General features: G+C 42.8%; 1 protein-coding gene across 1 annotated transcript in view; it reads left to right on the forward strand.

Moving 5' to 3' along the window:
* The window catches only part of mdga2a (MAM domain containing glycosylphosphatidylinositol anchor 2a), a 912,278-nt gene that overhangs the window by 323,657 nt on the left and 571,948 nt on the right, over nt 1-16,673 (forward strand). The window contains exon 6 of the mRNA XM_041214670.1: nt 6,590-6,722. Within this exon, the coding sequence (XP_041070604.1) occupies nt 6,590-6,722 (133 nt within the window). The remainder of the gene's footprint in view (nt 1-6,589; nt 6,723-16,673) is intronic.

A 16,673-nucleotide genomic window follows, 5' to 3' on the forward strand; every position in this document is an offset into this window, starting at 1 on the left:
TCACGGTCACTGGTGGAACCAAATCTTGGTGATTTGTCTCTTTCTTTCTTAAATGGTCCACATGTTTACAGAAGATCCAGCTTTCCACCTCCATGTGGTAAGATACAGGTCCAATCACCACAGTTACATCACCCAGTAACCACTTTGGTCTTTCGCCAAAGTCTCTCCCACAGTAAATCTCATCTCACAACTATGCCAGTCATATCTAGTTTCCTAGCTACCCTGACTCCTTTCCACCTTTCCCTCTAAACTCGGCATTATTAAACTCAATCTCATCCTGAGATGGTGTTTCAACAATAACTCTGCAGGTGTGACACCTGTTGTTGTGTGAGGGGTAATCCTTAATGAAAAAGAAAGCATGCTAGCTTGGTTGCCAAGGAATCACCAGTTAGCTTTTTTATGCCTTCCTTGAATGTTTGAACCATCCTTTGGCTCAGTCCATTTGAGGAAAGGTGGTATGGTGCAGTTTTCACATGAGTGATATAATAGAACGTTGAAACGCAGCAATTTAAATGCTGTGCCATTATCGGAAATGACTACTTCTGGTAGTCCGTGAATGACAAAACACTGATGTAGTTTCTCAATTGTAGTGACCGACGTTGGTGACTTCACCTCATATACATCCAACCATTTTGAATGGGCATTGACAATGAGCAGAAACATTGTTCCCAGGAAAGGTCCAATGTGGTCAATGTGTAATCACACCCAGGGTCTATATGGCTGCTCCCATGGATGTAATGGAGCTGTTGCTGGCAACATTAGCAGTTGCAGACATTGCACACAGTGCTTTACTAAACTTTCTATTTCGCCATCCATCCCTGGCCACCATAGATAGCTGGGTGCTATGGTCTTCATTTGGGAAGTTCCTGGATGGGCACTGTGTAGTTCAGTTAAAAGTGGCTCCCTCCCCTTTGGAGGAACTATCACTCCTATCCACAATAGGATGCCATCCTGGCTGGTTATTTCATGTCTTCTGTTGAAGTACCGTTCCATTTAATCAGATACAGGCTCCTGAGACCAAGCATGCAGCACTTGTTCTCATACTTGAGATAGGACTGGATCCCGACCTGTCCAGTCTCTGATCTGTCGAGCACATACCAGCAAGGAATCTAAGAAATTTAACAGTAAAATAAGTTCTTGTGGAACTGGGACGTGCTCACCATTTTCTTGTAAAGGCAAATGACTAAGGGCATCGGCACTTGTGATTTGATTGCCAGGCCTCTGTACGAAAGTCTACTTGTATGCTGCCAGAATTAAGGCTCTATTAACATTTCTGTATCTTCTTCCTACATGCCTTCTTTCTAGTGCAGACTTTAATCTTCCGCCTTCTTTTTGCCTTCACTTTTGGCCAGACTTCTCTCAGAGTACTCAAGAGGACCACTTGCCTCTTCTCTTCAACTTGTCTAAGCTCAGTGGCTGAGTCTCCCAAAATTTAATTATCTGTCCGTTTCTTGGAAAATTCTGCAACTTTTGCTTCCCAAGCTTCTTTGGCTTCATTTAACTGATTCTTCAGCTCTTCTGTCTCTTTTTTGTATTTGTTTGCTGACTCCTGGAAAATTGAGCAATGTTGTGTCTTCTCCACTAACTGATTTTTCAGTTTGTTCAGCTGAATTCTTTCTGTTTCTCTTCATACTTTTCCACAGATACAAACTTTGACCTGGGGGAATCTTGTAGTGTGTGAAGGTCTTTCAACAGGTTTTCTTTTTCCCTTTGAAGGTTGCTCACCTCATAGCAAACTCTGTCATCAAGCAGAGTCTCTTCGAGTTTCTTCTGCTGTTTTTCCAGGCTTTGGCTTAAGACAGCCTGCATTTCTTCAGGATATGGAGTCCTTACACATTCCTTTTTTAGAACAGGAATGCTTCCAGCTTCCTTTTGGAATCTCAGTGGCCAATGAAGGTTGATTTCCCTTGGCCAATTTCGCCCTAGAAGGCTTGGACATTTGCCTCTCAATACCAACACTGGTAGCTATGCCGATTGGCTTCCAAAATGGACACTTACTCTGCTTATGCCTTTTACTTGAATGTCTTCACCTATATATGTTTTTAGTTTAGCAGCTGTTCATTCCAAACTTGTCTGATGTTCACCGTTATTCAAATAACTGAAAGCACGTTCCCCAATTACTGTAGTGGGAGCTCCAGTGCCCACTCCCATTTTAACAGGTTTGCCATTTACTTTCACTGTGACAAATATTGGTTTTGCCTTTCCAACTTTCAGATTAAACAACAAATAAATATCAGAATTTGTTGTTTCAGGCTCTTCTACATTGTAAATTTCATTGAGCTTCTTTTCTTTACAAGCCTGCTTGAATCTTTCCTTGCACTACCTCATTATATGTCCATTTCTATGACAATAGTAGCATTTGATTTTTTTAAACTGCCAATTGCTAAAAGACTGATTGTTTCCACCTCTATTAAAATTATTCTTCGACTTCGCTGCTAATTTATTTTTCTTCATCCTTTGGCTGGCAAGGACTGCTTCTCAGCAGTGTCTTGCTTTTTTGTGCCACTTTAGACTGAGGTTTCTCGCCTGATGTTGAGGACGGCGCCATTTTGCGCACACTGTATTGATTGTGAATCCCTTACAGCACTTTCCATAGCTAGCACTATCTCTAGCACCTTCTTGAAATCCAGATTCACTTCGGACAATAATCTTTTCTGAATACTGTCCTCTTTCACACCATGCACAATAAAGGATCTCTGCGCATGTTGTCCAGACTCGTACTGAACTCACAATGTTCCATTATCTGTTTCATATTTGCCGCATAGCATGCAATTGTCTCACCTGGGGCTCTATTTTGCAAATTAAACTTGAACATCTGCATCGTGACTAAGGGCTTGGGTTGAAAGTGACCCTTCATGAGATCCGCAAATTCATCAAAATTCTTTGAATCTGGAGCACTGGGTGCCATCCAACTTTGAGTCAAACTGCAGGTTTTGTTCCCACAAGTACCCAAGAGGATCACTCGCCTCTTCCCTTCTTCCATAATCTTATTCGTTTGAAAAAAGAGTGTGAGACATTCTATGTTTCAAGACTAATCATCTGTGGCTGGTTCAAAAGGATAAATTCTCCCAAATTGTGGCATGTTCAGAGATAATAACTTCTTCAATTCTAACGGAGCTTGCTACTTACAATCACTGGACAAGGTACAGTGCTGATTTCTTTTTAACCTGATTTCTTTTGTTCAGTCCTGTTTTAGCCTCATCACCAGTTTGTTGTAGGGTGGCCGAGTTGTACTATTTGTAATAGAGTTAATCTGCAGACACTTCTTGAGTGGAAGCATTAATTGTATTTACTATATACTCAGCAGCAACTACACTTGTGCTTTCAACTCCAACTCTATCTCTACACTGACTGCTGAGGTCACCCGAGCTACTCTCCTTTTGGTTACAACAGATCATGTGATCTTTCCTAACAAATATTATTCTTAAAGGTACATTGTACACTACATAACACCATAACTGCTACAATGAGATATTTTTCAACTGCTCAGGTGCCCTGGTAGAACCTTCATGGGTTTGCCTCATAAACTCAGAGATATCAAATAAGAAAAAAATAAATTTCAATTTAAGTTTTTACTCTTGCAGACGTGATGGCAGAAACTGTCCAGCACATTGGCCAGCAATCAGATGCAGCCCCTGTCATGTTTTCCTATGGACACCTTATTGATATATTCATCAGATAGAATACGGATGATGAACTGGCAGAACTGAGGCCCCAAAAGTTAAGTATAAAACTTAAGACCAGGAACAACAGGAATGCTGCTCTGCACACAAATAAAATCTGTGCCCGTGCGGCTCCAGATTTCCCTTCACCCCAATTTCCTGAGTGCTGGTGGGTTGCTGATCCTCACAGGACATCAGCCGCCCAACTGCCTCTCCCTGACATTCCTGCCCAGGAATTGAAATACTCACTAATATTTCCTGTTGTTAATGCTAATCCTGACTGCCAACAGCTGAAGTTTTGAACTGTATATCTCCCAGAACAGAAAACCTGCTCAGAAACCCAGCAATTTTCCAATGACGCCTCCATGCAATATATTTCATGCTTTCAAACCAAAGCTAGGCAGGCTGAAAAATATCACAATATTACATTCAAATCCAATATCTGACTCCGGGTTCAGTCAGATTAGTTATGAATAGTGGAAATGAACTGCCAGGCAAGACTAGAAGTAAAATACTACAAAGACTGGAAAACATGAATTAAAGCAGAATTGTCACTCAGCAGCTCAAGTGGCCTTGGTGGAGAGAGAAACATAGGTAAATATTTCAGGCTGATTACATTTTTTCAGGACTATCAAATGGACATCAACCTCAAATGTTAACTCTATCTTCCTCTCTCTATTGATGAGGCTTGACCTGTTGAATGTTTCTAGTATTTTCTGTCTTTATATCAGTAAAGACAGTAGGCACGACACTGAACTTCAATTTGGCTGAGATAATTATCTGGCACATGCTTTCCTGTTCAAAACAAGTAGTAACTGCAAATCTATTCACTTGAATCCATGCATTTGCTTACATTTATTAGCTCAGTGTAATTTTAGTCCAAACTGGAACTGTTGTTCAGTATATTTTCCAGTCAAAATAATATTTGGCCAACCAATTTCAATTTGATGATATTTAGAAAAGTGGTAATTTTGCCAATATATTTTTGTCATTCTATGCTAATGACTTGTGCATTCTAGGATGAAGTCTGTAAGTGCTGATTCAGGAACATACACACACAGGGAAACATAGCATTTAAGTTCTTGTAAAGTTGTATGCTCTTGAGAGTGGAACAAAATATACAAAAATATTTGTATAAACAAAAATAAGTTGCAATTTGTGTCTTAATCGTGAATTAGTTAAACACTTTATTGGATGTGTCGTACTTCAGCCCTTTGCTGATAAACTGAATGTCCAATACCCCAGCAGTGGTCAGATATCCACTCTGTTTGAGTTTTCCCTTTACATCATTAGGTGAAAAATTCAAAAAGGCAAGAAGGAAGAACTTTCATATTTCATCAACTGCCCCATATAGTTGTATAGAAATTTAAATTCAGGCTTTTCTCCCATGTGTGAAGTGAGGGAAATTCATAGGGCAGCTTTTTCCAGTCAGCGAATGGGGGCGGGGTCCACTCGCCGACGGGTAAAATGACGCGGGGTGATGTCAGGTTTGCATCCCAATGTCTCCCCGCATCATTTAGATATTCAGATCGACGGGCGCACGGCCGACCTGTCAACAGCTTATTAAGGCCATTAAAAAACTAACTGAAATGATTAATGGACCTGCCTGTCCAACCTTAAGATTAGCGGGCAGGTGAAGAGCCCAGGCGGCCTTCTGAAAAAGCATGAAACCTCATCCATTGGCGGGATGAGATTTTATGAGGGATTTAAGATTTTTGGAATATTTTTAAATAAAAGTAATGGACATGTCCCAGCTCATGGGACAGTGTTACTTGAGGGGCCGCATCAAGAAAATGTTTTCTAACCTTTAAAAAAATGTTATGACTTCAGCCGATCTCCCTGAGATGGCACTTTGCCTCAGGGAGATCTGTGCGCTCTTTCGAGTGCATGGGCGAAAGAGCCCACTCCCGGATCAGGGAGTACCCCCCCCTCCACCCACACAGGGAGTGCATAGTGCTTCCTGGCGGACGTCATGCTGGGTGGGCCTTAATTGGCCCGCCCACGTAAAATGACGGCATGTTGGGGGCACCGATCAAGAACTTACCCACCCGCGCTCGCTCCCGCATAACTCCCCCCCCCCACCCCCAATGGGGGGAAAATGCTGCCCATAGTTACAGTGAAAGCAAAACATGTAACCAGACAAATACAGCAGTTATAATCAGAACAACATTAGAATTGTATGAATAAATTGAGGAATAATTGGGTCATTAAAAGATGACATTGAAGGTCAAATGTATTTGGGTTCCAGGTTATCCTTAGTATGCCTAAACCTTTCATTTGTAGTTCAAATTCGATTATTTAGGGAAATTTACATCTTTTGATTTTAACTGAGATAGATTTTACTTGCTGCGCGATCCTCAGTCGAAAGTGATGGGGATGGTAGTTGAATCCTTCTATTCAGGCTAACATCAGCAGCTGAAGCTCAACAATTACTAAGATGCTCATGTAAATTAGTTTTCCCCTAGTAACCAAACTGTGGCTTTGGATAGTATCAATTCTTAGACATGTGCTCAGCCTGCTTGACTTGAAAGTCATGTTAGTGCCTTCAAATGAGGTCACATTCAAGTTTAACTCGTGTCACCACAACTTGAACTAAGGATCACATCTCCTTCGAAAACCGAAATGTCATTAGTTGAAGGTTATGCTGTGCTTTCTCCTCACTGCAAATGTCTCACATTTTCTACCATGCCAAGCTTCCTCTATGACTTGAAAATGGGCCTGATTGATATCTTTTGATAGTCTTTACCTGATACCATACCGGATATCATCACATCATCTCATGAAATAAAAACACGTCATTCAAAAGCTTTGGTTATTTCATTTCAAGTATTGCTGATTTTTGTGATACTTTAGCACAAATTGCATTCATCCTACAGTTTCAGATTACAAAGAGTAATTTTTCTAATTAATTACTATTTCCTAAACAGGGTGAAATAAAGATACTGAAATTGAAGAATCTTCGCCCTAAGGATTATGCGAATTATAGTTGCATTGCATCAGTCAGGAATGTTTGTAATATCCCCGACAAGATGGTTTCATTCAAGCTCAGTAATGCGACAGGTAGGTGGAGTCTCACTTTAAATACAACCATGTAGCTAGATGATGTCTGTCCAGGCATCTTGTTTTCTCTTAACATTCAATCTGCATCCACTGAGTCCTTTTTGATTTATTGTACTCCAGCAAAGTCCCCAGTGTGCACTACTACCCATGCTCAAAGTGATGGGCTGCTGGAAGGAAGAAATGATCCAATCTATTCAAATGTTTGGGAACAGAGATGCCCACTATCCATTTATAGTTCACCTTCCAGGCTAGCTGTCAAACTAATGACTCCATTGTATGTACCTGGTTGCACAAGGAAGGCAATTTTCTTTTTTAAATACAGTTTCAGATACATGTATTGGGCCATCTGTTTTCTTCTGTATCCCTAAGCACAGTCACATTGTATGTGTAGGTACAGAAAACAACAATAATGATTTGCATTTATATAGGGCCTTTAACACAGTAAAATGTTCCAAGTACTTCACCAGTGCATTACCAGGCAAAATCTGAGACCGAGCAAGCCAAGGAGATATTCGGTGACCAAGAGCTTGATTGAGAAGCTACATTTTAAGCAGCGTTTTATCAGAGGAGACAGACGTAGAGATGCAGAGAGGTTTAGGGAAAGAATTCCAGAGCTTGGGGTCTAGGCAGCTGGAAGCATGGCCTCAAGCGGTGAAGAGCTGAAAATCAGGGATGCAAAGAAGTGGGAGGAGTACAGAAATCTCAAAGGATTGTTGGGCTGGAAGAGGTTGCAGAGATAGGGATACAATGCTAGGGAGTGATTTGAAAACAAGATTGTCAATTTTTTAAAAGTTGTTTGGTTGCTAAACCAGATGTAGGTTAGCATGCACAGTTCCTGCAATGGATTTGGCTACACATGTGCTGTTGTGGGTAAAAATCTGTGCATCTGATATATGTGGTGAGGGTAAGTTGGTCACGTATGCTGAGTTTATTTTTTATTCATTCATGGGATGTGGGCATTGCTGGCGAGGCCAGCCTTTATTGCCCCTCTCTAATTGTCCTTGAGAAAGTGGTGGTGAGCCACCTTCTTGAATCACTGCGGTCCATGTGGTGTAGGTACACCCACAGTAGCGTTAGGGAGGGAGTTCCAGGATTTTGACCCAGCAACAGCAAAGGAACGGCAATATATTTCCAAGTCAGGATGATAGGTGGCTTCAGTGGGAACTTCCAGGTGGTGGTGTTCCCATGTGATTGCTGCCCTTGTCATTCTAGATGAATTCAGTCGTGGATTTGGAAGGTGCTGCCTAAGGAGCCTTGGTGAGTTCCTGCAGAGCATCTTGTATATGGTGCCACTTACACTGCTGCCACTATGTGTCAGTGGTGGAAGAAGTGAATTTTTGTGGGTGTGGTGCCAATGAAGCGGCCTGCTTTGTCCTAGATGTGTCAAGCTTCTTGTGTGTTGTTGGAGCTGCATTCATCCAGACAAGTAGAGACTATTCCATCACACTCCTGACCTGCGCCTTGTAGATGGTGGATAGGCTTTGGGGAGTCAGGAGGTGAGTTACTTGCTGCAGAATTCCCAGCCTCTGACCTGCTCTTGTAGCCATAGTATTTATATGGCTAGTCCAGTTCAGTTTCTGTTCAATGTGACCCCCAGGATGTTGATAGTGGGGGATTCAGTGATGGTAATGTCAATGAATGTCATGGGGCGATGGTTAGTTTTTCTCTTCTTGGAGATGATCATTGCCTGGCACTTGTGTGATGTGAAAATTCTATCTAAAGTCTAGTCTTTCTTTAATTTAGCAATTAACTATCAGTTGCTGTTAGCATTGGAAGAAGTTGAATTTTAGTCCAACCTTAAAACAGGACTCATCCAGATTCTGCTTGCAGCTGCAACCAGTTAATTAGATAACTGTTTTAATCAGGTTTTCAGAGGCTAGGTTCAGAGTATAAAAGTCGGCTATCTTATATCACTGGCTTTGTCTGCACTGGAGTGCAGCTTTTTGCTGCAGAAGAATGCTTTAGTTGGAATTTGGTGACTGAGGGAGGTTGGTGAGTTGGGGGGAAGTGATCCTTTTCCTCAGAAAGAAGAGGGGTGGCCTGATTAAGTAGAACCTGGTGAGTAAATTAGAATAGTGTAATATTTTTTAAAAAGTGTTAAACTTGAATTTAATTAATAAGTGCCAGGAGTAAGGGAAATCTAGGGCCAATATAATAAAGTAATATAAATAATCCAAAGTAGAATAAAATTAACATAAGGGAAGTAGAGTTAAGACATGGCAGAGCAGTCGAGTGGAATGCATGTCCTGTAATATGTGCAAAAGTCTTGGGCACTACCAGTGTCCTCGATGACCACAAGTACAGAAAGTGCTGCTAGCTGCAGAAACTTGAGCTCCAGGTTTCAGAGCACAAGCGGTGGTTGAAGTCACTGTGGCACATCGGCAAGGCTGAGAGCTATGTGGATAGCGTGTTCAGAGAGGCGGTCACATCACAGCTTAAGGGCTTGTAGACAGAGAGAGAGTGGGTGACCACAAGGCAGACAAGAGAAGTAGGCAGGTTGTGCAGGAATTCCCTGGGTTCCTGCTCACAAATCGGTTTTCTGTTTTGAAGTTGGTGAGGGAGCTGGTTCCTCAGAGGAGTGCAGTCAGAGCCAAGCTTGTGGCACCACGGCCAGCTTGGCTGTACAGGAGGTGAGGAAAAAGAAAGGAAGAGCTGTAATAATAGGAGATTCATTCGTTAGGGACACAGACTCCAGGATGGTATGTTGCCTCCCTGGTGCCAGGGTCAAAGATGTCACAAGGTGGCTGCAGGACATTCTTCTGGGGGAGGATGATCAGCCAGAGGTCGTGGTCTACATTGGTACCAATGACTTAGATAGGAATGGGGATGTGGTCCTGCAATCAGAATTTAGGGAGCTAGGTAGAAAGTTAGCAAGCAGGATCTCTACTATAGTAATCTCCAGATTACTCCCAGTACCCCGTGCCAGTGAGTACAAAAATAGGAGGATAAGGCAGATGAATGCGTGGCTGGAAAGATGGTGCAGGAGAGAGGGTTTTAGATTCCTGGGACACTGGGACTGGCTCCGGGGGAGATGGCATCTGTACAGGCCAGGTGGGTTGCACCTGAATAGAGCTGGGACTGAGTTCCTTGCAGGACGTTTTGCTAGTGCTGTTGGAATGGCTTTCAACTAACTCAGCAGGGGCGTGGGAATGAAGAGAAAATATCAGAGAGGAATACCAGGGCACAGGGACAGATGGAACTAGTATAGAGAATAGTAAGTTAATTGGTGAAGCAGGGTTACTATTCATGTATGTCAATGCATGGAATATGTTGAATAAGATTGGGGAGTTACAGGGGCAGATTGCCATGTGGAAATATGATGTTGTGGCAATAACAAAGATCTGACTCAAGGAAGGCTGAACTGGATGTTAAATATTCTCGGGTACAAGGTGTTCAGAAAAGATAGGGAAGGAGCACGTGTTGAGGATGACACAAAGAGTCTACAGAGGGATATAGACAGGGCAAAAACTGGGCAGATGGAATATAATGTGGGAAAATGTGAGGTTACGCACTTTGGCAGGAAGAATGGAGGAGCTGAATATTATTTAAATGGAGAAAGACTACAGAAAGCTGCAGCACAGAGGGATTTGGGGGTCCTCGTGCATGAATCCCAAAAAGCTAGCATACAGGTTCAACAGGTAATAAAGAAAACAAATGGAATGTTGGCCTTTGTTTCAAAGGGAATGGAGTATAAAAATGTGGAAGTCTAGCTAAAACTATACAACGCACTAGTTAGACCACACCCAGAATACTGTGAGTAGTGTTGGTCCCCTTATCTAAGGAAAGATATAATGGCATTGGAGGCAGTGCAGAGAAGGTTCACTAGGTTGATCCCGGATATGGAGGGGTTTTCTTATGAGGAGAGGTTGAATAGGTTGGGCCTGTATTTATGGGAGTTTAAAAGAATGAGAGGCGACCTTATTGAAACATATAAGATTTTCAGGGGGCTTGACAGGGTAGACACTGAGAGGTTGTTTTCCCTTGTGGGAGAGTCTGGACCAGAGGGCATAATCTCAGAGTAAGGGGTTACCTATTCAAGACAGAGATGAGGAGGAATTTCTTCGTTCACAGGGTATTGAATCTGTGGAATTATTTACTGCAGAGGGCTGTGGAGCTGGGTCATTAAGTATATTCAAGGCTGAGACAGACAGAGTTTTAATCAGCAAGGGAATCAGGGGTTATGGGGAAACGGCAGGAAAGTGGAATTGAGGATTCTCAGATCAGCCAGAATCTCATTGAATTGTGGAGCAGTCTTGATGGGCCAAATGGCCTACTTCTGTTCCTACATCTTATGGTCTTATAGGAGGGTTAGTGGTATTGGTTAAGGAGAGCATTGCAGTGCTGGAGAAAGAGGATGCCCCAGAGAGTTCAAGGACAGAATCAATTTGGCTAGAGCTAAGGAACAAAAAGGGTGCAATCACATTGCTCGATGTGGTCTAGAGACTGCCAAATAGTGAGAAGTTTGTAGAAAAACAATTCTGCAGGGAAATTACAGAGACATGCAAGCATTATGGAATAGTTATAATGGGTGACATTAATTACCTGAATGTAGACCGGGACAGTGGTAGTATAAAGGGCGGAGAGGGGCAAAAGTTCCTAGATTGTGTTCAGGAGAATTTTATATCGCAGTACGTGTCTAATCCAACAAGAAAAGATGTACTGTTGGACCTGATTCTTGGAAATGAGGTGGGCCAAGTAGATCAAGTGTCAGTGGGGAACATTTAGGAGACAGTGATCACTGTATTGTACATTTTAGGATGATGGTAGAAAAGGATGATAGGCAATCCAGAGCAAGAATAATTAACTGGACGAGAGCCAACTATGATGGGGCAAGAATGGAGCGGGGCCAGATAGACTAGAACAAAAGATTGGCAGGAAAAACTGTAGCTGAACAATGGGCTATCTCTAAAATGAATTGGTTCAGGTGAAGGTATATTCCATCTGAAAGGGATTGGTGGGGGAAACAAATCCAGAGGCTCCCTGGATGAAAAAGGAGATAGAAACTAAGAAAAAGAAGAAAAAGTGCACTTATGACAGGTGTCAGGTAGAAAATACAATTGAGAGCCAAGAGGACTATAGAAAATTCAGAGGGGAGGTAAAAAAGCATATTAGAGAAGTGAGGAGGGATTATAAGAAAAGGCTGGCAGCTAACATAAAGGGGAATCCCAAAGTTTTCTATCGGCATATAAATAGTAAAAGGGTAGTAATAGGAGGAGTAGGCCCGATTAGGGACTTAAAAGGGAATTTACACATGGATGAAGGGGCCATGGCTGAAGTATTAAATGAATATTTTGCATCCGTCTTTACCAAGGAGGTAGACGCTACCCAAGCCATGGTGACAGATGAGGAAACTGTCACTAGGAGGGTTCAAGATTGATAAGGTGGAAGTGTTGAATAGACTGTCAGTACTTAAAGTTGACAAGGCACCAGGACCGGACGAAATACATCCAATAATATTGAAGAAAGTAAGAGTAGAAATTGCAAGGGCCCTGGCCATAATCTTTCAGTCTATCCTAGACTCAGGGGTGGTGTCAGAGGACTGGAGAATTGCAAACATTAAGCCCTTGTTCAAAAAAGTTGGTAAAGATAAGCCCAGTAATTACAGACCAATCAGTTTAACTTCAGCAGTGGGCAGGATTCTGGAGACAATTATTCAGGATAGAATTAGAATTCACATGGAAAAATATGGGTTGATAAGGAAGAGCCAACATGGATTTCTAAAGGGGAAATCATGTTTAACTAACTTGTTGAAGTTTTTTGAAGAGGCAACAGAAAAGGTGGATGAGGGTAATGCTGTTGATGTGATGTACATGGATATTTGATACAATACCAGACAACCGACTTGTGAGAAATGTTATTGCTCATGGAATAAAAGGCACAGTAGCAACATGGATACAAAATTGGCTAAAAAATGGGAAGCAGAGAGTGATGGTCAATGGATTTTTTTGGGGGGCTCAGAGAAGGTTTGGAGTGCAGTTTGTCAGGGATCAGAATTGGGACCCTTGCTTTTCCTGATGTATATTAATGATCTAGATCTTCATGTGCAGGGGACAATTTCAAAGTTTGCGGATGATACGAAGCTTGTGAGTGTTGTGAACTGCAAGGAGGATGGTGTGGAGCTTCAAGAGGACATAGACAAGTTGATGGAGTGGGCACATAGGTGGCAGATGAAGTTCAATGTGGAGAAGTGTGGATTGATGCATTTTGGTAGGAAGAATATGGACAGACTATATAAAATAAGGGGTGAAATTTTGAAGGGTGTGCAGGAGCAGAAAGACCTGGATATGTATCTGCAAAGATCATTGAAAGTAGCAGGTCAAGTGGAGAGATCAGTTAATGAGGTATATAGTACCCTGGGCTTTATTGATAGGGGCATAGAGTACAAGAGCAGGGAGATTATGCTGAATTTATATAAGACTCTTGTTAGACCTCAGCTGGAGTATTGTGTACAGTTCTGGGTGCCACATTATATGAAGGATGTGAACACATTGGCGAGAGTGCAGAAGTGGTTTACAAGAACAGTTCCAGGGATGAGAAACTTCAGCTATGAAGATAGATTGGAGAGGGTGGGACTGTTCTCCTTGGAGAAAAGAAGTCTAACAGGAGATTTGATAGAGATGTTCAAAATCATGAGGGGGCTGGACAGAGTAGATAGGGAGAAGCTCATAAAAGGATTAAGAATGAGAGGGCACAGATTTAAAGTGATTTGCAAAAGAAGCAAATGTGATGTGAGAAAAAACTTTTTCACACAACAGGTAGTTCGAGTCTGGAATGCACTGCCTGCAAGTGCGGTGGAGGAAGGTTCAAATTAGGCATTCAAGAGGGCATTTGATGATTATTTGAAGGGTAACAATGTGCAAGGGTATGGGGTAAAGGCAGGGCAATGGCACTAGGTCATAATGCTCATTTGGAGAGCCAGTGCAGACACGAGGGGCTGAATAGCCTCCTTCTGTGCCGTTAAAATTCTGTGATTCTATGATCCTGCAAATGCTACTTTCTGCTTGCCAGCCCAAACCTGAATATTGTTCAGGTCTTGCTGCATTTTTACATGGGCTGATTCAGTATCTGAGGAGTTGTGAATGGTGCTGAACATTGTGCAATCATCAGTGAACATTCCCCTTCTGACCTTATGACAGAAGGAAGGTCATTAATGAAACAGTTGAATATGGTTGGGCCAAGGACATTATCCAGAGAAACTCCTGCAGTGATGTCCTGGAGCTGAAATGACTGACCTCCAACAACCACAACCATCTTCCTTTGTGCTAGGTATGACTCCAACCAGCAGAGAGTTTGCCCCCTGATTCCCATTGGCTCCAGTTTTGCTAGGGTGCCCTGATGCGATAATCAGTCAGATACTGCCTTGATGTCAAAGGTAGTCACTCTCACCTCACCTCTAGGCTTGTGCTCTTTTGTCCATGTTTGAACCAAGGCTGTGATAAGGTCAGGAGCTGAGTATGCCTTGTGGAACCCAAACTGACTGTCAATGAGCTGGTTATTGCTAAGCAAATGCCGCTTGATAGCACTGTCGACGACACCTTCCATCACTTTATTGATGATCAAGAGTAGACTGATGGGGTGTTAATTGGCTGGGCAGATTTGTCTTGCTTGTCATGTACAGGACATACCTGGGTAATTTTCCATGTTGCCAGGTAGATGCCAGTGTTGTAGCTGTACTGGAACAGCTTGGCTAGGTGGGCGGCAAGTTCTGGAGCACAAGTCTTCAGTACTATTGCCAGAGCCTATAGCCTTTGCACTATCCATTGCCTTCAACCGTTTCTTGATATCAAGTGGGATGAACTGAATTGGTTGAAGACTGGCATCCGTGATGCTGGGGTCCTCCGGAGGAAGTCCTGATGGATCATCCACTGGGCACTTCTGGCTGAAGGTTGTAGCAAATGCTTCAGCCTTATCTTTTGCACTGAGGTGCTGGGGTCTCCCATAATTGAGGATGGGGATATTTGTGGAGCCTCCTCCTCCAGTGAGTTGTTTAGTTGTCCACCATTTATGGCTGATTGTAGCAGCATTGTGGAGCTTAGATCTGATTTGTTGGTTGTGAAATTGCTTAGCTCTTTCTATCACTGACTGCTTATGCCGTATGACATGCAGGTCTTCCTGTGTTGTAGCTTCACCAGGTTGACACCTCATTTTTTAGGTATGCCTGGTGCTGCTCCTGGCATGTCCTCCTGCACTCTTCATCAAACCAGGGGTTGATCCCCTGTCTTAGTGGTGAGGGTAGAGTGGGGGATATGCTGGACTGAGGTTACAGATTGTGTTTGAATACAATTGTGCTGCTGCTGATGGTTCACAGCGCCTCATGCCCAGTCCTGAGTTGCTGGATCTGTTCAAGGTCTATCCTGTTTAGCACAGTGGTAGTGCCACACTACATGATGGAGGGTATCCTCAATGTGAAGTAACTTCGTCTCCACAAGGACTGTGCTGTGGTCACTCCTATTGGCACTGTAATTGAGAGATGCATCTGTGGCAGGCAGGTTAGTGAGGATGAGGTCAAGTATGCTTTTCCCTCTTGGTCGTTCCCTCACCACCTGCCGCAGACCCAGTCTAGCAGCTATACCCTTTAAGTCTTGGCCAGCTTGGTCTACAGTGGTGCTACCAAGCCACTCTTGTTATGGAAATTGAAGTCCCCCACCCAGTGTACAGTCTGTGCCCTTGCCATCTTCAGTGTTTCCTCTAAATGGTATTCAACATGGAGGAGTACTGATTCATCAGCTGAGCGGGGATGGTACACGGTAATCAGTAGAAGGTTTCCTTGCCCATTTTTGACCTGGGGCCATGAAACTTCATGGGGTCCAGAGTCGATGTTGAGGACTGTCAGGGCAACTCCCTCCCAACTGTATACCACTGTGCTGTCACCTCTGCTGGGTCTGTCCTGCCGGTGGGACTGCACATGCCCAGGGATGGTGATGGTGGTGGTGTCTGGAACATTATCTTGCTGGTATGATTGCGTGAGTATGACTATGTCTGCCTGTTGCTTGACTAGTTTGTGAGAAAACTCTCCCAATTTTGGCGCAAGCCTCCGTATGTTAGTAAGGAGGATTTTGCAGGGTTAACAGGTTTGAGTTTGCCATTGTTGTTTCTGGTGCCTAGGTCGATGCCGGGTGGTCCATCCAGTTTCATTCCTTGTTGACTTGTTTTTAGTGGTTTGATACAACTGAGTGGCTTCCTAGGCCATTTCAGAGGGCATTTTAAGAGTCACCACATTGCTGTGGGTCAGGAGTCACGTGCAGGCCAGACAGGTAATGACTGCAGACTTTCTTCCCTAAAGGATATTAGTGAACCAGATGGGTTTTCACAACAATTGACAATGGTTTCATGGTCATCATTAGACTTTAATTACAGTTATTTTTATTGAATTCAAATTCCACCATCTGCCATGATGCGATTCAAACCTGGGTACCCAGGGTCTCTGGATTACTAGTCTAGTGACAATACCACTTTGCCATCACTCCCCCTGGCGATTTGCAGTAGTAAGTTTACTTACTAGTGCAAATCTATTGGGCAGAATTTTATGGCCCCGTTTCGGCGGGGACGGGGCTGTAAAATGCAGCAAGCCGTTATAAACCCCATTGGCAACAGCGGGAGTGTAAAATCTCACTGTCGTAAAATTCTGCCCATTATCTTCAGAATCAAATTCATACTGATAAGGAGTGTCACGGAAAATTTTAAGGTGCTAGCTTTTATTGCACATGATCAAATATCTTTGTATATGGATGTGTGTATTTTTTTACCCTTAGAGTGATTGAGTCAATTTAAATAACTCAGCAGCAAGCTTTTCTGTATTAAAAATGAAGAAAGTTACGTTATTTCTCACACACACTTGCCCTGAAGGTTAATGGAAAGTTTATTGTCTCACTCACACAACTCACCCACACCAGCACACACACTAAAACTATAAACAGATGATGGTGAAACAATAATTATAAAATTGAATTT

Source organism: Carcharodon carcharias, chromosome 20 (genome assembly GCF_017639515.1).
Source record: "Carcharodon carcharias isolate sCarCar2 chromosome 20, sCarCar2.pri, whole genome shotgun sequence".
In the NCBI taxonomy this organism is placed as follows: Eukaryota; Metazoa; Chordata; class Chondrichthyes; order Lamniformes; family Lamnidae; genus Carcharodon; species Carcharodon carcharias.